Genomic DNA, 21,917 nt, shown 5'->3' with positions numbered 1-21,917 from the left:
TTTTGGGACACCCTGTATTATTGTAAATAGAATTCTTGCGTAAATAAAATTCTTCTAAATAGAATTCTCTATAGTTGTTAACAATCGGTGACTATAAAAGAAAAAAACGTGCCGTGAGACTCGAACAATCGTATCCCCTGTTCCCAAATTGTCCATTTTTGTTTACAAGCCGAGGGGACAATTGCGGAGAATTTACCGCAGCGTTTAAACGATGAACAGCGTGCGAATCGACGTAAGAGAAGAGTCGAAGGACGGCGATCTTTGCTCGCGTAAGCGGCTTGGTCTGGCAACCCCGCCTTGGAAATTAATGAAGCTAATGCTTCTATTATTCCCCGAGCGACGCGCAGTTAGCGTACTCCTCCGTGATTACGTTGACTACAGAAAATTACAGCGTTGCGATACCCGAAGTAACCGAAGTCACCGATTCGTCTTCGCGGTAAGTATAATGCGCCCAAGGTAACACGCGCGTCTGGATATTGTGTAGCACAATCGCGAACGCCTACATAAGGGATCACTGAGTCACCAATATATATCGGAGTGACTATCGAGTTCAAGGCCGCCGTACCCGCTTCATAAACGAGCACTCCGGTTTTGCAACTCCGTGAAACTGTTATTCATCACCGTCCGAACAGAAACCCCGTTGTTTCGGCTCGACGCCGCACGCTGGTGGCGAAGTTCTGTCGAAATCGCAGTAACTTTTCGTAGAAACGAGCGAAAACGAAGATTTTCTCGTTACGTTAATCCTTGACCATCGTTGTGCCAGTATGAGATTAATTATTGCCACCGATTAATCACAGTAATTTCTCCAGGAAATGCCAAATTTCGCGCCGCCGCGAATTTCCATGTGCTGGGACTATGTACGCCTATGTAATTTATTGCTACGTCGACGCCAAGGGTCGACAACACAGAGCGGTCTGTTTGTGCGCGAGTCACCCTGAGCGACCGTCGAATCGTGTCACGTGGCCTGCGAATTGCCTTCGAAACGTGGCAAAAATTAGAAATAAAAAGGTTGAGTCATCGTTCTTATTCTTAAACACATTGTCGAACTTTCATTGTCGTTCATGTGGAAATTAACAACAATTAATTTTGATCGTTTATTCGCCATTTTCATTGCAATACTAACGCGATAAACATATTAGCGTGAGTTAAATTTGATCTCTTTTCCTCAAAATCCCGAGACGGTAGATAAATTTTGCGACCGGATTTGAAAACAGCGTGACAAAATCTACGGGAAATGACTTTTGTGACACAAAAAAAGATCCAAGAAATTTCCAAGGTTAAAAAACGTTCGACCCACATTCCCTCTATTTTTCCGCCCGTCTCGCGACGTTTTATCTTCAACGTAAAAAAGGAAAAAGAAACAAATACGTAGTCGCGTCGGCCCATTGTGCGGCAATTTTTTCGCTCGAAACCGCCCGCCGGCTCGGGAAGAAACGAACTTGACACGGCCGACGAACGAACAACAGCGCCAAGGTGGAATAAATTTCATGGTGCCGCTTCTTACGTAAAACCGGCGGCTCCTAATACGCTCGCTGGTTTTCACCGTGAACAGTTACGGTTACAGTTCCCCGATTCTCCGAGTCGAAAATTAGAATTTCATAAACGCGGCACACTGCTCGGGGTACGGTTACTCTGGATAACAGAGAAATTGGGTTCTAGCCGTCGTGGGAACTCGGTGGGCAACATTTTCTATCGAGTTCTTCGATAAACATTTGCTGAACGTTCGATCCAAAACGAACGTAATCGTGCGCCACGTTTCACGATAGAAATATACAGGCTGTCCCAAAACTGTCTCGCAATCCTCAAGTGGCGGGTTCCTCGGGGCATTTGAAGAAACTTTTCCCTTTACAAAAATGTTCTCCGAGGCACCGTTAACGAGTTATCAACGAAAAACCGTGACCAATGAGAGGCGAGCTCGGCTGGCGCGCGGCGACCGAGCCAATGAGCGGAACCGGGCTTCGCGCGCTGGTTGGCTGGGCCGCCTCGCGTCAGCCGTACTCGATTCTTATTGGTCACTGCTTTTTCGTTGATAACTCGTTAACGGTGCCTCGGAGAAAATTTTCGCAAAGGAAAAAGTTGCTTCAAATGACCTCAGGAACCTCCCATTTCCGGATTGCGAGACAGTTTTGGGACACCCTGTATATTTCTATCGTGAAACGTGACGCACTGTTACGTTCGTTTTGGATCGAACGTTAGCCCAGGTCCCCGAATTTCTCGGATCGGTAAACGGATCACCGCGACGCCGCTGTCCGACTGGAAATTGCGGCAGCGTCGCTCGCTAACGTGGTGCGAGTGCTCCTCGATTCGCGCGCGGTTTCTGCGGAGAGCACGACGCGCGCAGTCGTCGTCGTCGGCTGGCCGCAGGGAAGACAGAAGAAGACTGGCGCGGGAGAAAAAGAGACGAGTGCGTCGCGTCGCGCGTACGCGCGGCTCGGCGCGGCCTGGCGCGTCGCGTCGCGGGTCCGCGATTTGCGCAAACGTCTTGATCGCTTGTGTACCAGGCGAACAGAAGACGGCAGCAGGCAGCAGCGTGTACACGTCGCGGCGTGTGTCAGCGTCGGGCCACGTGAGCGTCGCGGAGCGGCGCGGAGCAACACACGCGTGCGTGACGGCTGAGAGACACGTGAACAGTGAGAGAGAGAGAGAGAGAAAGAGAGAGAGAGAGTGCGCTCTCGCTTGCCGCGCGGCGCGTTCGAGAGCCCGAGTCGCGAGTTACGCGCCGTTCCACACCGCCGCAGCGGCCACGTGTGCCGCCACGGCTTTGCCTGCGTGGTCGAGACCGGCCGGCCTGTCAACGATTCGGGAAGCAGAATGTGACCATTGTGCGGGCGGCGAGCGACCGAAATGGAAACGAACCGGTGCGCGCCGGGTTCCGGGACAGCTACGTCGCGTAATGGGATTATGAGACAGCTTTGACCATCTGCCCTTCCGGATTATCCCTCTAATCGCGTTTCGATTCCGTTCAATCCTTTCGATGAGTGAGTAGGGTAGTGGAGCCGGTCACCGAGGGGTGACCGATGGGCGCGCCTTTTGCTTGTTTTCGGACGTTGTTAATTTGATATTTATCGAATAAGGACATGTTCGATTGAAAAATAAACAAAATGAGAGAATAGGAAGATTGAATGTTTCATTCGTTGAACGTGAAATTAATTATGTCTGAAAAGAAACCATTATCCCTCTATTATCTCTCGATTATCCCTCCAATCGCGTTTCGATTCCGTTCAATCCTTCCGACCACTGTGTCGAGTAGGGTAGCGGAGCCGATTACAGAGGGGTGACCAATTGGCGCGCCTTTTGCTTGTTTTCGGGCGTTATTAACACTTATAATAATGAAAAATAATTAATGAAAATAATAAAAATGATAATAAATGATAATAAAAAATGATGAAATAATAAAAATGATAATTAATGAAAAATTAAAAATGATCGCTTAATTTCATTAAGATTTGCAAGAGGTACGAATGCCGAAGAAGTAATTGATGCCATATAAGTTCGCTTCATCATTTTTGTTCAATCGAATGAAATATTTTAATTTTATGAAAATTTCTTAGGTTTCTAGCGCGGTCGTGGAAGTGTTAATTTGATATTTATCGAATAAGGACATGTTCGATTGAAAAATAAAACAAAATGAGAGAATAGAAAAATTTAATGTTTCATTCGTTGAACGTGAAATTAATTACGTCTGTAAACAAACCAAAGGCGCAGCTATTAGTCGCCCCCACAGTAATCGACTCCACTACTCTGTAACACCGTCCTTGGTTCGGATGTCTTATCTACTAGTTATCTGCTAGTTGAAACATCGCGTGTCTTTTTAGCGAAGCTAGAATATATCTCGCTCGCTTAAAAATGATTTTATTCATTTATTCATGATTTTATTCGTCATTCGTTTCGCCTATCGTACGTCGCGCCTCCTTGCGTGGTTAGTGGACTCCTAATTAGGAGGCGAATGACGAAAACTCGTCATGAAGAATATAAATTGTTATTTCGGGTAGTAATACAAGAGACACAAAATGATGTTGTATTTCATCGAGTTACCATTATAAACTCGTTTAGACGGTGTTTAAAAGAAACGTTTTCGCCGACCAATTTTGCCGAGCGTTTTTCAATTTATTTCTAAAAATGAAGGTCTGATGGAAAGCCTAACTGCATCGTGACTTCCCTCGGAAGTCATCAAGGAAAGTTAGAACGCGCATAGGCGTGTTGGTCTACCGAGCAACCGTAGAAATTAATGAAACGTTAATATAAAATTGAAGTGTGAATATTGAACGTTATATTAGCGTTAACAATCTTTCTAATTGACGCTCGGATTGTTCACAAAAATGGACAATTTTGGAAGAGGAGATACGATCGTTTCACTCAATTAGGGAGAATTTACTTTTTTTTTACTATTGGGTTGGCAACTAAGTAATTGCCGATTTGTTCAATGAAATAAACAATTTTGTTTTACTTGGAATGAAGTTTAATCTGTAATGTATTTTCCATCTTGTTCGATGACCTTTTGCCGTCTCTCTGACAGCTTGAAAATTCCACGCTCGTAGAAAGTCTGATCCTTTTCGGCCAAAAACTGAGTTAAGCGAGATTTTACAGCGTCGTCGTCGTTAAAAGTTTTACCACGAAGGGAGTTGTCCAGGTATCGAAATAAGTGGTAATCCGATGGCGCGAGATCAGGACTATATGGTGGGTGTAACATCGATTCCCAACCAATATCCATCAATTTTTGCCGAGTGGACGAAGACTTGTGCGGCCTAGCATTGTCCTGCTGGAAAATGACACCCTTACGATCGACCAATTCTGGTCGCTTTTCCTTGACCGCTGCATTCAATTTGTCCAGTTGCTAACATTCGCGGATAATAAAAAATAACATAATAATAATAATAATAATAATAATAATAATAATAATTTTATAATATAACATTTACGAATATCAGAAAAATGGGAGTGAGAGACATCTATAACTGAAATCAGCAATTACTTAGTTGCCAACCCAATAGTTTTCCGATCCATTTCCGTCGTTAATAATAGAACTGCCGAGCTCTAAAATAACAACAATAATAATAATAATATTGTTATTTTTTATTATCCGTGAATGTTAGCAACTGGACAAATTGAATGCAGCAGTCAAGGAAAAGCGACCAGATTAATAATAATAATAATAACCAATAATTAGTAATAACCAATTATTAATAATAATAATAATAATAATTTTATAATATAACATTCACGGATATCATAAAAATGGGAGTGAGAGACATCTATAACTGAAATCGACGATTACTTAGTTGCCAAGCCAATATTTTACTATTTACCATTATTTACTATTATTCTGCGATTTTGCTGTTTTTCAGAAAGTGTTACGTAAACGGCCGAGTTGCTCAACGTTCGAGGATTCCTTTATCCATGCTCATCCTACCAATTACTCCAATCTGGATGTCGCAACAGCTACCTTGGACAATGCATGCGTCGCGTTTCTTAAATTAATTAACATCATCGTTCCCTCCCTCCCTCCCTCCCGGACGACGCTTTCAAGCCTTTTACCCGGAAGAAAATTTCACACTACAGAAAATAAGGGATAATCCGGGAGGCAAAGTGCTCGCGAGGCATGATGGGACCAACGAAACTTTCCGACTACGTAACTTTTATCGAACGGCTCCCGCGAGCTATGTATACATATATGTATGCAGTCCGGCAGTGCCGCAATAATAAAGCAATTTGGCTGCTTTTCCGCCAAACTGTCCCCGCATGTTTCGCTGTCTCCGTGAATCACCGTCGTCGTACTTCGACAAAGTTCCGCTATTCCATTACAAAACTTGAATAATACAATTATACTTCGACGCTCGATAAATTCGAGTTACTTTCTCAACGTTCTTACGCATCGCGGATCCTAATAACAATTAGAAAAATACAATAGATCGGCCATAAAAATTGATTTCAAGATCTTTATCATTATCTTTCCGATAATTTCGTGAACCGCATGTTTTCAAAAAATCAGTTCAATTAAAAATTTCTATAAAAGATTTACTATCAGCAAATTTATAACACATATAATATAAAGCGAACGTAACGACACGTTGTCAACGAATTTTATCGTGACGATTTTTCGATAATCGTGCAATCATTTCGCCGAAATCAGTTATATCGGAATTCAAAATTTTTATTGCATCCTCTATGAAAATTGTATAATAAATCGGTTGAACGTGAACTTTGGTCCGAAAAGAGATAGGCGACGCTACACTCGAATAAAAGCTCTGTCTTCGTGCACGATACATATTCAGTCTATATGGCTGATCCTATTGCGATCCTGAAGATATCGGTCCACGTAATTCTCAAAGAAAGATACTGCTGCACTTACATATTTCAAAGAAAGTGGGATGACGGACTCGAACTGAAAAGGTCCATTTCACCCCGACCAAATTGAAAACGAAACGAGGGAGAACGGCACGGCGATTCAGCCCTATTGAGCAACCGCCGGGCTGACGATACGGCAGCAATAAGGTTGCACAAAGTTCTTCCGCGAACAAATCGGCTCGGAGGAACGGATCGCGAGGCGCGACGCGAAGTCGTTTGTTTACTTAACTTTTGTTGCTTAATTTGTGGCCTGGAATGCGCTCTTCTCGCGGATCCGTGTCGATCGCTCGATCTCGATGAGGAGAGCGAAGAGAGAGAGAGAGAGAGAGAGAGAGAGAGAGCGCTGGAGAGAGAGCGCGAGTAAGAAAGCGCAAGAGAGGGAGCGCGAGAGAGGAGCGCGAGAGAGAGGAGAGCGAGAGAGATGAGAACACGAGAGAGGAGAGCGCGGGAGAGGAGAGTGCGAGTAAGAAAGCGCGAGAGAGAGAGCGCGAGAGAGGAGAGCGAGAGATGAGAGCGTGAGAGAGGAGAGCGCGAGAGAGGAGAACGCGAGAGAGGAGAGCGCGAGTAAGAAAGCGCGAGAGAGAGGAGAGCGAGAGAGATGAGAGCGCGAGAGAGGAGAGCGAGAGAGATGAGAGCGCGAGAGAGGAGAGCGCGAGAGAGAGAGAGCGCGAGAGAGAACACACGACAGAGAGAGCGCGAGAGAGAAAAAGAGAGCAAAAGAAAGAGAGAGAAAGAGAGAGAGAGAGAGAGAGAGAGAGAGCACCGGTGGCACACGGTGTCCCTGAACTCGATACTTTCGCCGCCATTGTGCGCCCATTGCAATTGCATTTTTGCATCGACGCGCCGCGGGCAAAGTGCGCGCGCGCGCGCTCGTCTGCTCGCGCCACGCTTTAAAACGAGCCAATAAATTAATGTTACCAGGCGAACAGGAACCGAGGAGCTCCGGTCCCGCGGTGCGCTTTTGCAAAAAACCTATTGTTAACATGCTGCCCTGTTAAGTATGTAATAATGTTTCAACAATCCGGCGTGCTATTCAACAACCGTTTTTGCAATGTTCGTTTGCATGCGGCCGACCGTTAACAGCGATAACGGACCCGCGAGCGTGATATTAATTTCGCCACGTGCAACAGAGAGAACGACACACGTTTCGGTCGATGCTTTCTCGCGAGCGTAGATAACAGCAACGTTACTTATACTGCTCCTTGAACTTCGGGCAGCGCGCGTGCTCTCTCTTCGTTCTTTTCTTTTCTTTTCTTTTCTTTTCTCTGTCCCCGCGATTTTTTTTTTCACGACGGTGCGGTAAAGAAGTTTCTGCCACTTTATGGTACCTTGATCTTGAGTGTTCCGTATTGTTCGTTTCTGTTTTCTATTTGTACGTAATTTACAATGTTTGTTGGGAACTCGGTTGTTCGATCGCGGGAACCGGATCGAATTGTTTTTCGGTTCGATACCGATGGGATTGCTGATTAATTTTCTGGTTGCCGCGAGTTGGTAGGGGATTGTAAGTTCCGTGGTATTTTATATGTATGTACAATATGCATATATTGCTGCGAATTACTCCATTTCTCTCGCGTCGCGGCTTTTTATTTACAATAAAGAATACTAACTATAACACAACTCGATACAATTATTAATAAATATTATCTTTCAGATGTGGGATGTTGCTCGTTCGACGGTCCGATCTCGACTCTTCGATTGTCCGTTGGTAACACACTTTTCCGCGGCAACCCCTATCTTCTATTATTCTTTGAGGAGTTCTTCACAACGGGGCAGTTTCACATTACAGCGACTTGATTTGGACGAGTCGCCGTAACAATATATACATATTATTCGCTTGGACGCTGAAATTGTTCGTTCTTCAAGCGCAGGTACACGAAGTATTTTATAGTACAGTATTGTGTTGCATTAAATCTTTTTAGTGTAAATTGCTCGATTAAACGTCTTCCGTTGTACACTGCTCTATTTGGATAATTTTTTAGATTAAAACTATCTTTTCTTAGACCATTTGAAACATTAGGCTCTGTACAATTTATAGATTATTGGTCCAGTTCGATTATGTTATTGCACAGAGATACACTTACTCGATTCAGTATAATCGTTCTACTTTTACTCAAATTATTAAAACGATTGAAATTTGGAATGAAATTTTTGCTCAGTTATAATGCCAAAGTTATGTCAACATTAAATACGGATTACATTTAGCTTGCGGAGTTTTTGTTCAATTTTACGGATTATTAAACATTAAAATAACATACGGATTATTAAAATAACATTATATTCTATAACTTGTATTCAAGTCGATTATATCTTCCGAATTAATTTCTCTGCGAACAAATTCTTATTCGAATAATATAATATAATAATAATATAATAATAATAAAATATAAATATATATAATATTATAATATATAATAATAATAATATAATAATATTATAATATTATTAAATATTAATACTATAACATTGTATATATATATTTTATTATTATTATATTATATATATATTATATTATTATTATTATAATATATATAGTATATTTATTATTTATATTTATATATATATATTAATATTATAATAATAATATATATATATATATTATTATTATTATAATATATATAGTATATTTATTATTTATATTTATATATATATTAATATAATAATAATAATATAATAATATAATATATATATAATATAATAATAATAAAATATAACATAATCTTATTAGGATAAATTGGCATCTATATAAACGTTTATCCGATCGCATATTTGTCCGATAACGTCGAAAATTCAATTATAAAATTCTATTCGTCGCCCGAATAAAATGAGAGGGCTAAACCCTCGGCAGACACCCTCCGCCGAGTCACCTGAAATACCTTTCAGATCGCACCCTGTGCTCAAATCGGTCCCCGACCGATGTCACAATAAAAGCCGAAAGAGAAAAAAAGAAAAAAGAAAAGAGATTCGTCGGAGATCGAGTAAACGCCCCTTGCGGAACGGTGAATGGTCCGGAGGCACGCAGCTGCGCTCGTGTCCGCTCCGGAGCGACGCGACGCGTGCAGTCCGCGTCGCGCACACGCGGCGCTCGGAATTCCGCTTTCCACGTGCGGGCAGCATATTTTCTTGGCTTTTGTCCGCGCTCGGAAGCGAGCGCACGGACATCGTCCGCGCTCATAAATAAGGCATAACCGGCGTAGGCGAGCCGAGCGGAGAGAGCCCGCGCGCCTTTCTGCCCGCGCGCGGAACGCGTCCTCCGCGCTTCGTGCAGCGAATCCGCCGCGCGTGGAAGAGCGCGCGGTCGACCTCCGTGGAAAAAAAAGCGTCGAGCGGCCACTTATAGAGCACGCTTTTCGCGCTCGGCGTCCGTATATATTCGCTTTGCGTCCGTAGTCTATTAATGCGCTCCACACGCAGGAGCGTATTTATACGCGCGCAATCTTCAGAAGGATGGCGTGGGCTGACCCCTGAATCTTACACCCTTTCATTCGCCCGCCACTGTTCTTTTCTTAATCGCTTAGCGCGATTAGGTTATTCCTGGCGGATACGCTTTGCATCGAGTTAGTCCCCCGCGTGTCACATCGTTATTATCGATTGCGCTCGCTCCGCAGCTCTTTGCGGCGACTTCCTCGGGCCCCATCGCGAAAGTCGTGATTGAAAATTACAGTAAATTCTCACCGGTGCGTCGTGGTCGGCATTCTGTATCGATATATCGGCGTTATCGGCCAGCACAGATCGTTGAATTCGTCTCTCGACGCGGGCTATGTTAATGCCAAGTAAAAAGTGTACCATGTAATTAAAAAAAAAGATGAGCTTGATTTTTTGGAATGAAACATTCTCTCTGAAATGTGTGTACAGTAATAAATATTTGACATTTGCAGAAGCGCATCGAATAGTTAGTCCTATTAATAATAGTTAGTCTATAATATAATATAATATAATATAATATAATATAATATAATATAATATAATATAATATAATATAATATAATATAATATAATATAATATAATATAATATAATGTAATATAATATAATATAATATAATATAATATAATATAATGTAATATAATGTAATATAATGTAATATAATGTAATATAATATAATATAATATAATATAATATAATATAATATAATATAATATAATATATATATACATATATAATATAGTCCTATTAATAATAATTATTAACAGTCTTATTAATAAAATAATAGTTAGTCCTATTTTTCTTCATTTTCCAGTCAAAATTGAAAATTTCGCTCCGCCAGTCCCCTTCAGATTAAACATTTACATTTGCATTTACAAACATGTATATTTTACAACATTACATTTTCTTGAAAACAAGAAATTAACGTCTCACGATTTGAAAGAATTAATTCGCATTTTCTGATTATAATAATTTATCATTCTAATAATACATATATTTTTATAATTCTAATAATTCTGAAGTAAGTCCGTAGACAAACGGTTATTTGTTTAGTCTCCGCATAGTCGAACCGGTAATTTCGCTGCTCGCCTCTGCGTCTCCTGTTATTACACGTTTAGCCCTATCCTATTATACAATTCTTCGAACCGGCCATTTTCTGCAACAACCGTATCGTCCCCGTTGTCCGCCGTAAACAAGACATCGTTATTATTATTCGTACAGCCGTTTGTACCGGGTTTCGTTTAATCTTGTAACCGATATCTCCCGACCAACAAGGCAACCGGAGATCTTCGGGCCGACGTAAATTCACCTTAAGCTTCCAGGAACAAGTGAACGTGTTGCCGCGAGTATGTACGTTCGCGCCGCTTTGTTGCTCCGGCCGAGCACAAAGTAGCATCTCGCGAAAAAGGCCCATCGTAGTTCTGCGATTCGCTTGACGCCGCGAACGCGCAGGACAGCTTTAAAGCCGAGAAGAGAAGAGGCTGCGCGGCGAGATTAAGAGAGAAATCCGGTTTACCCGACTTCAAAAACTTCGTTTCTGTTTGGCTACAACCGACGGCACCAATGTGCGCGGAAATTATGTCTCGACGGTATCCGACAACCATCTGTTTTATACAGGGTGTCCCAAAAATGTCTCGCAATCCGGAAATGGCGGGTTCCTCGGATCATTTGAAGCAACTTTTTCCTTTGCGAAAATGTTCTCCGAGGCACCGTTAACGAGTTATCAACGAAAAACAGTGACCAATAAGAATCGAGTACGGCTGACGCGAGGCGGCCCAGCCAACCGGCGCGCGAAGCCCGGTTCCGCTCATTGGCGCGGTCGCCACGCGCCAGCCGAGCTCGCCTCTCATTGGTCACGGTTTTTCGTTGATAACTCGTTAACGGTGCCTCGGAGAAAATTTTCGCAAAGGAAAAAGTTGCTTCAAATGCCCCGAGGAACCCGCCACTTGAGGATTGCGAGACATTTTTGGAACAGCCTGTATATTTCTATCGTGAAACGTGGCGCACTATTACGTTCGTTTTGGATCGAACGTTCAGCAAATGTTACCGAAGAACTCGATAGAAAATGTTGCCCACCGAGTTCCCACGATCGCTAGAACCCATTTCTCTGTTATCCAGAGTAACCGTACCCCGAGCAGTGTGCCGCGTTTATGAAATTCTAATTTTCGACTCGGAGAATCGGGGAACTGTTTTTGGGACACTCTGTTAATTCTCTATTCTCTATTCTCTATTCTCTATTCTCTATTCTCTATTATATTATATCGAATAAAACTCTAGTTAATTAATCTTACGCGATTTGCACGAATTGTTCCAGTGGAAATCGAAATAACGTTTGCCCTGTCGTAGCTGTCGGCCGCCGTCGATCCTCGTCGCCGTATTCGGCCAATAGCGAGCTGCAGCAGTGAGGCGCAGAGGGGGAACGTAAACACGAAGGTGCCTTCTCGTCGCGCGAGTGCACGTCCATCTCCATTGAAAACAGAAATTTGATCCTAAAAGCTCGGAGACCTTTCTACCTAAAAGAATACATACTCGACGCGCCATCGTTTACCTATCTCGAAATCGCGCGACTACGAACGTTATTTAATTCATCGACAATTTGAAAGTAATTATAAATCGTGCGAATCGAATGATTCGAGTCTACATGTGCGGAATATTATCTTTAATATTAATGATAACAATAATAATATTTAATTTTAATATTATTTTTTATTTTTCGATTCGAACGAAAGCGAGAACGATTCTTGTTCGGCGATCGGGTTCACGATTTCGAACGTTTATTCGCGTGCTTTTTTTGCGCGAGCCAGCACTTATCCAGGTTACGATATGTTTACCGGACACGAGGACCGGGCCCGTCGCGGATAAGGCGGACGATGAAAATTATTTATTAAACAATAAAACAGCCCCGCGAGACCGGCCAGGAAATTACCGCGACGGGGAAACGGTTAATATCGCGGCGGGCGAACACCGCGCGCACGAGGCACGACCTAAACGCGTCGCCGATAATATCGTAATACGGTGGAAGTATTCCGCCTTAAAAGCGTGACTCGGCCTCCGGCCGTATAATCATAATTCCACGTGGGAATTTTTAATTCGATCGACGATTAAAACACACCGTCTCGCGCCGACGGCACGAGGGATTCCGCGAGAGGCATCATTGTGGACCGGGAATAGCCGGTCCCCTCTCGCCGGAGCCAGTTCAATTTAAAGACGAGGAGAGGATCATTCTGTGCCGTCTCCTCTATCGTTTTTTTCTTCTTTTTTTTATGTATACATCCCCCTCCGCGTTTTTTAGAACGTGACCCCGTAATCTCCGCCGTCGCCGATTCTTTACCTGGTTATTATTAGCAAGCGGCCTCGCGATGGGAGCACGGGCACGCCATTAGACGGAAACTTCGCTAAATCGTGGAAGAAGAGCAAAGCGATTTTATGGAATAGTCCGAATCGATTCCCCGTGACGCGGGTCCCATGCGACCCACGCCTGGCAGTTACATCTTTAACCAGTTAGCTGTGTTTGACGAGTATACTCGTCGTGGAGAAGTGGTAATTTTCTGTTATGACGAGTATACTCGTCATTGAGATGTGGCAGTATTTGGTGTCATGACGAGTATACTCGTCGCGAAGATGTGGCAACATTTTGACGAGTATGGTCGTCACGAAGATGTGGCAGTATTTTGTGTCATGACGAGTATACTCGTCATAGAGATGAAGCAGTATCTCCCGACGAGTATACTCGTCATGGAGATGTTACAGTATTATGGCTAGTGTACTCGTCATGGAGATTTTAAAGTATTATGGCGAGTATACTCGTCACGGAGATGTTACAGTATTATGGCGAGTATACTCGTCATAAAGATGTAGTAGTATTTTGTGTCATGACGAGTATACTCGTCATGGAGATGTGACAGTATTATGACGAGTATACTCGTCACGAAGATGTGGCAGTATTTGGTGTCATGACGAGTATACTTGTCACGAAGATGTGGCAACATTTTTACGAGTATACTCGTCACGAAGATGTGGCAGTATTTTGTGTCATGGCGAGTATACTCGTCATGGAGATGTGACAGTATTATGGCGAGTATACTCGTCATAAAGATGTAGCAATATTTTGTGTCATGACGAGTATACTCGTCATGGAGATGTGACAATATTATGGCGAGTATACTCGTCATAAAGATGTAGCAGTATTTTGGGTCATGACGAGTATACTCGTCACAAAGATGTGGCAACATTTTGACGAGTATACTCGTCACGGAGATGTGGCAGTATTTGATGTCATGACGAATATACTCGTCATGGAGATGTAGCAATATTTTGTGCCATGACGAGTATACTCGTCGATCTTGTAGCTTGTAGGACGATAAACTGTAGAACATTTGCAGGTAGACGAAGAAAGTGGGGATTCCGAGCAGCCGCGCGACGAAACACAAGGAAATTGTTAACGAGCGCCGCTGCGCAACGTAATGCAAAGATGCCTGCTCTTTCTTCTCCCACGTTTCTGGTCAATAGAGCTATCCGAATTATTATGTTCCGCGGCTCGAGCTACAATATCCACGAATTTGCATAACACGTCCTCGTTACGGGAACGGCCTGAAGTTTCGCGGGGAAGAAACGGCGAAGAAGTTGCGCCGGTGAGAACGAAAGGAGGATTCTCGCCGGTGGTTTCGTGAGAAAATCTGGGATTTTTCGAAAATCCGGTAAACCGTCCGTTCAACCCGTCATTGTAACGTGTTTCTTTGTGACGAGGTAGAAAAGAGGACCGCGACAAAGAGCGGACATTTTATTCGCAGGCTGCTTTGGTGTCTCGCTCACACAAAGGAAGAGACGGGGACACGCTAATGAGAGCACTAATTGTCGCGATCAAATCGTCGGAATATTAGTGCGACGGAAATTGGTTCAATTGTGCCTCGCATTAATGATGTAACGCAATGGCCTCTCACTGCTGTGCCCGCTTGTAATGTATTGCACTCAAAGTGCAATGTACAGGGTGTCCCGAAATTATTGTGCAGACGGGAAATTGGGGGTTCCTGAGATCATTCGAAGTAACTTTGTCCCTAGCGAAAATGCAATCCGCTGCTTCGTTTACGAGTTATTAATGGAAAAGACTGTCCAATCGAAGAGCGAGCGCGGCCAGCGCTCCGCCCTTTCGGCCAATGCCGCGCCGCGCCGGCCGTCTGGCGCAGCGGCGATGGTCGCGAGGGCGGGGCGTCAGTCGTACGCGATCTCTCATTGGTCAGCGTTTTTCGTTAATAGCTCGTAAACGAAGCCGCGGATCGCATTTTCGCTAAGGAAAAGGTTACTCCAAATCACCTCGGGAACCCCTCATTTCTCGCTTGTACAATAATTTTAGGACGCACTGTACACGCAATTACTGGAATACGCGATTCTTTCAAAATTAAGATTCTTTCATAATTAAAATTGCAGTTCGAGATCGAGTGACGAAACTTCGATGTATTTTAAGACTTGTTCTCGAACGACCTATACGTTCACCGTTCTCTGCGTCATTGCAATGAATGAATCGCGGATGGTTATGCGTTTCTGACAGAAACGAGTGGGCAGAGCGCGAAACAATAGATGCAAGGGGTAAATTTAACAACGCTGCGTTAGATTATTGTGAACCGTTTAAAAATTGTTAAGAATGCAGATCAATATTCATCGAAGACCTGTCTGTCGCGGTCTAATAATAAACGATCGACTGTTCAAAGACTGGAGAATATGCGCATGTTATTTTATAAAATATAAAATGCATTCATGCGTTAAAATGCATACATTTTGAACGCGATAAACGCGTTCGAAAAAAACCAAAAAAACAACATCACCGAGTAAAATACTCGCATTTTATAAACCTCGATCGAATAAAGTGCAATCGTTTAAATGTTTCATGCAAGTACGCGCGGCAAAAATATTATGTAAATTAATGTTCCATAAAAGTGCGTGCGTGTCGTTTACTAAATAGTGACCAAAATAATGAACCATTCGATGACCCGCGCACAAATTGATAATTCCCTTGATTCCAATCCCGCGTTTATACATATAAACGACTTCGAGCGTGAGAGAGGTTAATTGCTTCGGGTCTCGCTTATTTGATCCGACGTTATCGGTAATTTCGCGGCGAAGATAGGGTTCCGAGAACAGTCTGTCGGTCGGTCGATCGTTTTCAAGTGTAAATGCTTGATTTTCGTAAGCGGATGTCTTGGATCCTTTATTGTTAAGGAGGTTCGCGCGGCCGGCAATTAAGCAACGCACTGTTCGCCGGTTACTTTTAATTGTTCTTAACGAGGCTAAACGCGCCCGCGGTCCACGTCACGGCGCATAACAATGAATAACGGTCGCGGTGAACGAGCCCGTTTACTTTGTTCCCTATTGTCACCGTGGTCGACAATGGCCCGTCCGCGCAAGGGCTCGAAATGTGTATCATTGACGTGCGAACCACGCTTTTCAAATAGTTCCATCACATGTACAGTAATGTCTCCCTAATTGACGCTCAGATTGCGCACAAAAATGGACAGTTTGGGAAGAGCAGATACGATTATTCGATTCTTGCAGCTCGTTTTCATAGTTCTTGACAATTCGTAAACTACGAAAACGAACTGCAAGGCTCGAATAATCGTATCTCTTCTTACTAAATTGTGGACAATCTGAGCGTCAATTGGAGAGACATTATTGCACAGTAATGTCTCCCTTAGTGACGCTAAGAGCGTGCACAAAAATTGACAATTTAGGAAGAGGAGATACGATTATTCGAGTCTTGCAGTTCATTTTCATAGTTTACGAATTGTCAAGAACTATGAAAACGAGCTGCAAGGCTCAAACAATCGTATCTCCTCTTCCTAAATTGTGGACAATCTGAGCGTCAATTGGAGAGACATTATTGCACAGTAATGTCTCCCTTACTGACGCTAAGATCGTACACAAAAATTGACAATTTCGGAAGAGGAGATACGATTATTCGAGTCTTGCAGTTCATTTTTATAATTGTGGACAATTTATAACTATAAAAATGAACCGCAAGGATCGAATAATCGTATCTCCTCTTCCTAAATTGTGGACAATCTTAGCGTCAATTGGAGAGACATTATTACTGACGCTAAGAGCGTGCACAAAAATTGACAATTTGGAAAGAGGAGATACGATTATTCGAGTCTTGCAGTTCATTTTTATAATTGTGGACAATTTATAACTATAAAAATGAACCGCAAGGATCGAATAATCGTATCTCCTCTTCCTAAATTGTGGGCAATCTGAGCGTCAATTGGAGAGACATCATTACTGACGCTAAGAGCGTGCACAAAAATTGACAATTTGAAAATAGAAGACACGATTATTCGAGCCTTGCGGCTAATTTTTATAATTGTGGACAATTTATAACTATAAAAATGAACCGCAAAGCTCGAATAATCGTATCTCTTCGCAAATTGTCCATTTTTGTGGACAATCTGAGCGTCAATTAGAGAGACACTACTGTACACAGATCCGACGAAATCGTGCCGCAAACAATTATTTGATGAATTTCCATCCTCCGAGCTATGTACCCGCGTGTTTGTTTCCGCGCGTGTGGTTTTTCTTGCGAGGAGCATGCGAAACTATAACAATGCGAGACGCCACGATAACCTCTCAAATTGCGCTGTATTTTTAATCACGCTTCTGCGTCCCCGTAACACGAGGAAGCTGTAATCGGTGTAATTGCGGCTTGAACAGAAGACTGCTGCAAAATGCAGGCCAGAGGTAGCATCCTAATGATACATTCGACGCGTTATGCTCTTCCTGAAAACTAGCGCGAGCGATTATTGTTTCTACAAACACTTTGGACGACGACATTAATTGCAGGGACTTTCACCAGATAATTCTTCGAACATCCTGTTTTCGAGATAATGAAAATTGACTCATTATTAGACCACGGGTTTTATTAGAAATTAGTAGAGGGATTAAAAGGATTGAAGAATGTCATTCTATTATTTGCAATCCGGTGAAATTATTGAAGAAAAGAATGAACTTTCTATTTAATTTCGATTTTATTATGTTTTATTTAATTTTAATTTTTGTTTCGCAGAAAAATCTACAGTCTGCTACTTTTTACAGGTTTACCTGAAATGGAAACAGATTTTTTGGCGTTTAGGATTTAAAAATAAAATGTTACTCCGCAGATCTTTATGTGAAATAAACATTATATTTCTACTTGTAACAACTATAATAAGCTGCTAATGAAATAACAGACTTCTTAATGTTAATTTTTTAAAGGCACAGGGTGGTCTATAGAATTTTATTATTTGGTTAGGATACATATTTCCAAGTATTTCGTTTCCAATATATTCCATTATAAATATCATTCGTATGTAGTGCAGTGAAAGTGCAGTCAGTCACTTGCTGCGACAATTTCAGTAATTATAAGTTCGAGGTATGTATCGGGCAAGCAAGTTTTTAACACCTCAAGGATTACATGTTTAAAGGAAACGAGTTTTCGCCGATCTAAATCGCTTGTAAGAACTCCTGTATCATTAATGTTTCAGTTTCGTGGAATTTCCTCTCTATTTAACATCGTCCACTGACACTTTCACCTAAATAACTCTAACGAAACACGAAATATCATATGTTTACGAAATATAATAAATTTGTATAATCGATGAATTTGTGTTATGGAAAACTAATAATTTTATAAAAAAAAATGTTAAGCCTAATGTTTAGACTCTACGTGGGATGAGCGAAAGGCACGCTTAAATTGTGGTTTTTCTAGCAAATTTTGATATATCATGATCATTGCACGATTTATAATACAAATATAATGTAGGGCATTCGCATAATTAGTAGTAGTATAATATAGTAGTAGTATAATATACATATATGTATAGAGTCATAAAAATAATATATCATATGTTTATGAAATATAATAAATTTGTATAATCCATGAATTTGTATTATGGAAAACTAATAATTTTATTTTAAAAAATGTTAAACCTAATGTTTAGACTCTACGTGGGATGAGCAAAGGGCACGCTTAAATTGTGGTTTTTCTAGCAAATTTTGATCTACCATGATCATTGCAGAATAGGAATATAATGAAAGTCATTCGCATAATTAGTATATAATATACTAATTATTTATTTTATGTATTTTATTTTATTATTATTAGTATAATATATATATATATATATATATTAAAAATAAAAAAGCATAGTTTGGGACTTCATTTTGGGACTTCTTTGAACAAAATATATATATTATATATATATTATTATTATATATTATTATATATTATATATATTATTTAAATTATATATATATATAAATAATATCAAAAGGAGATATTTCTCCTACTATGCCTTTTTCGTTCAAAGAAGTCCCAAAATGGTTGATAATGAGAGAGGCGGCGTGAAGTATCCCGATAATTTAAACGGAACAACGTATCGCCACCTCCGCGAACGCGAAATAACGCAAAAAGGGAATGAAATCTGCCGGAATTGCTTCTCGTGTCTCGCACGCGTCTCGACAGCTTGTTAACCGGTTTCAATCGCGTTCCATTTACTCCTCGAACTAAAAGTTACTGGAATAAACGCACCCGTAACGGAAACTGACACTTAACCTCGATTATTCAATCTTGAAACTCGAAAAGTTCGTCAGCCAGATACCAAGCAGCACATTTATACCCTCTGAAAACTATTTTTACTCTCGCAGCCGCTTGTCAAACTGCATTTCGCCTTACCAGACTAATCTTTCCGTAAAATTGCACAATTATTGCATTCCCCGTGTGCAATTTTTTTACACCAATATCTCAAATAATACTAATAATAATATATAATACTAATAGTAATATATATTATATATAATATATATTAGTATTATATTACAATTATATTAGTATATATATAATTATAATTATATATATAATTATATATAATATATTATATATTATTATTATATATATATTATAAAAATATATTAGTATATATTATAATATATATTATAATATATTAGTGTTCTATATAATATATAATACTAATAATAATATTATAATAATAATATAATACTAATATAATACCAATATCAATACAATTCAATCTAATAGTTCAAACAATTCTCTGTTTTGCAAAAAAGAATTAAAAAAAAAAGGAAAAACACAATACGATACCATTTAGCGTGCCGTCATTATTCATTATTGCGCGTCGGATTACGTTCCGTAAACGTCCGGGCGAATCTATCGGATGTCAATCTACGGAACCGTGTCTATTAGATAAGCGGCACCCGCGCGGTTCGAACTACAGCGAGGACGATTCGTGTTCGACGATTAATTTTGCAATTTTCTGCGATTTTTTTTCACCACCTTCGACGATCCCGCGAACAGAGAACGCGGAGGATGCGTATCGAACAAACGAGGAGGCAAGGACAACACTGTGAAACGCGCGAGCCGCGCGAAGTTGGCCGCGCACGCGTCGCCGAGAATTCGAAAAAGGTTTTCGCTCACCGTCAGCTCGGCGCTCCTTCCGGCGTCATTGGAGTGTCGCCGATGGAAACCCGTCACGCTCGAAAGTATCGTCGACACGATCATGCGGGTACGATGTTTCACTGGTCACGTTCTCGTCGAATGTCAGAACGTCGGGAAACCATACACATCGCGCGAACAACAAAGGATATAGGAATGCCGCCTCACTGTGTTGTGCCACGCTCTTTTCTGATTTACTCCGTTTCGGGAACGACGAACGCGACTCGTCGCGCGGAAAGAGAAAAGGTTCAAGCGACACACGGTTCGGTTTGTTTCAGCGCTCGGTTACTGCTACGCACTTCCGCCTCCACGAAACACACCTGACCGCTGGCCGAACGATACTGAGCCGGTGGTATACACTCGCGCGAATCTCCCACTAGACTTCCCTCTCCCGTTTACGCTACCCTCGCCAGCCAATCGCCGCGGCGAACCAGCAACCCCCTGCGATCTGCCGCGATAAGTTGGGCCATCTTGAATATCAGCCCGAAATCTTACGTTTTATTGTTATCGGTGACGTTCGTTCGCTCGATCGGTTAACTGCGCGCGGAATAAAATGTGGGGAATTCGATGGAACTGTGTACGGTGCTTTTTTCCGAATTTCCTTCGAAATGTAATAAGAATTAGACATGATATGATATGAGCCGTTTATTTTGAAAGTGGCATAAGTCACTTTTTCAAAAAAAATCGAGTTAATGGTAACACTAATTACAATTGAACGGTATCTTTTCATTGAAAAAAAAAAGTGACTTATGCCACTTTCAAAATAAACGGCTCATATGTTCATTCTTATTGGTATGATAAGATATTGTTTGATATACATATATGTATATATTAGGCTGTTTAATATACATGTGTTGTATTAAACAGCTTAATACGTATATACGTATTATAAAAAATTGTTCATTGCAAGTGTTGCAATAAACTGTTTAATATATACGTATCACAATAAATTGTCCAATATAAAAGTATAGTAATAAATTGACAGCTATGCAAGTACGATAATAAATCGTCTAATGTATAAGTACAATAATAAATAGTCTAAAGTACAAGTATAATAAGAAATTATCTAATATAAAAGTACAATAATAAATTGTATAATACAAAATCGTCGATTATACCATGATCGAGAAAGTAAGCCGGTGTTAAGCCGAATTACAGTTTTCTAACACATTGGCGTAAGCGCAGTTTGCATTTTTACAGAAAATTATCGAGATTCTAAAATAAAATGGAACCTTTTCTCGTATAAATAGCTTCAACTATTTAAAAATATTGCAAACAAGAATAGAATTTTCTAGACTACGTTTTTATTCTATTTTTTATACCTTTAGAAAACACGCACTATTTAATTAAAGGAAATATCTGGCACATTTTTGAACACTGGTACAATTAACGGCGACTTAATCGTTAACTTTCCTTTTAAGACATGCTTTATTGGATTAGTAAAAAAATATTAGTAATATATAAATATTTATATATATATTATAATAAATATATAAATAATATAATATATAATATAATAATATAATAATAATATAATAATTTATAATATAATATATAAATATTTATATATATATATATATATATATATATATATATATATATTTTATTAGTGCGTAAATTGGATCGAGCACAACTTAACGGGAAACGCGAGCAAGCGTTGTCGCGTTAACCAATGA

At 40.8% G+C, this 21,917-nt stretch overlaps 1 protein-coding gene across 2 annotated transcripts in view; it reads right to left on the bottom strand.

Annotated features, from left to right (window-relative positions):
- Positions 1 to 21,917, bottom strand: part of LOC117217920 (uncharacterized) — a 109,082-nt gene that overhangs the window by 71,153 nt on the left and 16,012 nt on the right. The window contains exon 1 of one of the 2 annotated variants that reach the window (XM_033465817.2): positions 20,224 to 20,596. The exons of the other annotated variant lie outside the window; for it this stretch is intronic. Coding sequence (XP_033321708.2) covers positions 20,224 to 20,307 — 84 coding nt within the window. The 5' untranslated portion in view covers positions 20,308 to 20,596. Of the gene's footprint in view, positions 1 to 20,223; positions 20,597 to 21,917 lie in introns of those variants that run through there. 2 annotated transcript variants of the gene reach the window in all.

The sequence above is a fragment of the Megalopta genalis genome, chromosome 1 (genome assembly GCF_051020955.1).
Source record: "Megalopta genalis isolate 19385.01 chromosome 1, iyMegGena1_principal, whole genome shotgun sequence".
In the NCBI taxonomy this organism is placed as follows: Eukaryota; Metazoa; Arthropoda; class Insecta; order Hymenoptera; family Halictidae; genus Megalopta; species Megalopta genalis.
Note: the sequence above shows the minus strand (reverse complement) of the source record. Positions and strands in the feature narration are given on the sequence as shown.